Source organism: Vicia villosa, linkage group LG6 (assembly GCF_029867415.1).
Source record: "Vicia villosa cultivar HV-30 ecotype Madison, WI linkage group LG6, Vvil1.0, whole genome shotgun sequence".
Lineage (NCBI taxonomy): Eukaryota > Viridiplantae > Streptophyta > Magnoliopsida > Fabales > Fabaceae > Vicia > Vicia villosa.
This window is the reverse complement of record NC_081185.1, coordinates 107,939,694-107,942,525: the sequence shown is the minus strand read 5'-3', so window position 1 is coordinate 107,942,525 and position 2,832 is coordinate 107,939,694. Positions and strand designations below refer to the sequence as shown.

The 2,832-nt window shown below is 39.1% G+C and overlaps 1 protein-coding gene across 1 annotated transcript; it reads left to right on the top strand.

Moving 5' to 3' along the window:
- Positions 1-299: 299 nt before the first annotated feature.
- On the top strand, positions 300-746 carry LOC131614314 (uncharacterized). The gene has a single exon (XM_058885917.1). It carries the CDS (start codon positions 300-302, stop codon positions 744-746), a length of 447 nt encoding a protein of 148 aa, XP_058741900.1.
- Positions 747-2,832: the final 2,086 nt, after the last annotated feature.

The following is a 2,832-nucleotide window of genomic DNA, read 5'->3' as shown; positions in this document are numbered from 1 at the left end:
AAGCATGCGTGCAGTTGATGAGATGCCGCCCTAGGTAATTGTGCAAATCATTTCAAATATCACGTTTTACCCTAACGTCACTCAACATTAAATGCATTTGATTCTCTGCATTCTGTAACTGTTCATTCTCAGAATTTAATTACATTAAGTTTCACATCCGCGTCTATTTAAACCCCTTTCTCATTCCTTTTTACTCTTTTCACACATTCATCATTCTCTAGTCTTTTATGCATTTTTGTCATTTGTTCTCTCTCTTCTCAAACCCTAAAAAGAAAATCAGAAATCTCAGAAATGCTTCAATGGCTTCCCTCTCAAATCAGAGTGTTGGTTCGTCTTCTCAGCAACAACATCAACATGAACAAGAACAAGAGCAACAACTTGTCCAACCAATAACCTGTTCGGTTCCATGGGATCAACTGGAAGTTATCTGTGAGTTAATGGTAGATGTTGAAAATCTGGAGAAACATGAGATTCATCTTGAAGAAAATATGAGGTTTCAAGGATGGGCACCAATGTTCTATGATTTGTGTGGACCAGTCTATCCAGACTTAGTGAAGGAATTCTGGGTTCATGCCACCGTAATGCCTAAAGCTATTCTCTCTCTCGTTCATGGTGAAATCTTCTTAATCACAGAATCCCTCTTAAGAAAGTTGTTTGGGTTGATGAATGCTGAAGGTGCTACTAAAGCAACTCCAAGAACTGATTGGGATGCTGTCTACACAGAAATTTTTGAGAATGGGACGTAATCCAAGGAAGTTAAGGATCTAAAAACCATATACAAGATATGGACTAAGATTCTTCTGGGTTGTTTCTACCACAGGAAATCAACAAGTTCATCAAACTTCGTAAACAAGGACCAACAATACATTATGTATTGCATTGGTACGCAAAAAAAGAAACTTCTGACTACTAAGGATGGAGTTCCAGAAGTTGTGCCAAAGCAAGAGAGAAGAACAAAGAGAAAGTTAGACCTTCCATCAATCAGTGAGGAGAAGAAGCAGAAAGATAAGGAAGAAGAAGCATAGAAGAAGAAACAGAAGGAAGATAGAGAAGAAGAAAAGAAGAATCAGAAGAAGAAAGATAAGAAGAAGGCTAAGAAAAGGAAGGAAGAGGAAAAGTATGAAGGAAAGAAGTCAGAAAAGGAAGAATTTGAAAAAGAAAAGAAGAAAGAAGTAGAAAATGAAAAGGAAGACCGTAAAGGAAAGAAGAAGATGGAGTTTTAGAAGGAGAAGAAAAGGAAGATATTTGGAGAAGGACCTGAAAGACCTCACAAGAAAAGAGCTACAGGTATTGTTATTTCTAAACCTGATTTTGTTCCTGATTCTAATTCTAACAAAGTATCAACAATTCATAACCCAGAAATTCAACCAGAAAAAGCCCCAGTTAAACCACCTCCAATACCCAAAGTTCTCACCCCTCCCCCTTCACCCAAGTCTAAAGGCACCATGTCTATTCTTGATTTTGAACCTCCCGTTTCTGAACCAATCTTTGAAGCCACACCCTTAAACATCAGCATTCCACCTCATGCTATCATTTCAACTTCTCAACCACCTCCCCATTCAAACTACACCCCAGTTGACAATCCTGTTAACGATAATGCCACCGCTTCTGAATCCATAAATTCTGACTCTTTCAATGAACTCATGCGTTCTTGTAACTACAAGCCCAAACCAAAACTTGATCCTGTTGTGGTTGTTCTGGAATCTGACAATGAAGCAGAATCGTTGTTTGCTCTTGATAGAGTCTCTCAACCTTATACTCTCTCACCCAGAAACACCTATCTCCTCTCTCCATCTCCAACTTCCTATATCCCCTCCCAGAACATCACCTCCTAAACCTTCTATTGATACACTCTGTGAATTGTTAACACTTAAGGTCAGAACAGGGTTAGATACTCTAAAAGCTGCACATGCCTCCAAGATGGATCATGTTGCTGCAGGAAAGCTCTGGAGAGCTATTGAGAAGGATATTCAGGCTGATTTTCTGGATATCAAAAAGAGATGTTTGGCTGATGCTCCTGGACCTTCTGGTTACTTTTTGGAGTTAGATGATGTTAAGTACTATCATCTGATCGCAAACTGGACACCAGCAATAGAGAAGGAGTCTATTGTTGATGAGCTTGAAGAAGTGCAGCCTCTGGCTATGGTTGTGTGGAAGCCTCACTACAATGTTCTGACTGGAGACTTTCAGTTCTTATTCAACTGGCTTAGGGAGAATCCCTCTGTTAAAGCACCAAATATGGTATATCCAGAAGTTGAATACCCACCAGAACCTGTTGCTCCAACACCTCAAGAGAATCTGGCTGAAATACTTCTTGCTCTTGAACATCCAGACACTGAGATCCCTGCTCCTACATATCATGAAGATGTTCTCATGGTTGAAGCTAATGCAAACCCTTCTACTATGGACAATGGCCTTGATGCTACTTCTGCTGGACCTTCTATCTCTGTTATGATGAACACTTTGGACAAGATTCGACAGACTCAAGCAACCTTGGTTACTCGTCTAGACAAGCACGAGGATACTCATGATGAGCTCAGATCCTTCATCAAGGATCAAAAGGAAGACACTGCTAAGACTAAGAACCTTCTGGACGTCTTAGCTTCTAAGCTTAGCCAGTCGAAGTTTGTTTTCTTTGTTTTTGCATCTGCTTCTATCTTTTTGTATCTTCTGATATTTGTCAATGAAATCTTATCTTCTTCACTCTGTGTGTCTTTTTCATCTGAATCTTTTATGCTTTTTGATGTTATGACAAAAAGGGGGAGAAACATGATAATTGAATTGATTTATTATATCAGTTGTTGGGATTAAATCTCAACATTTCTAACATTA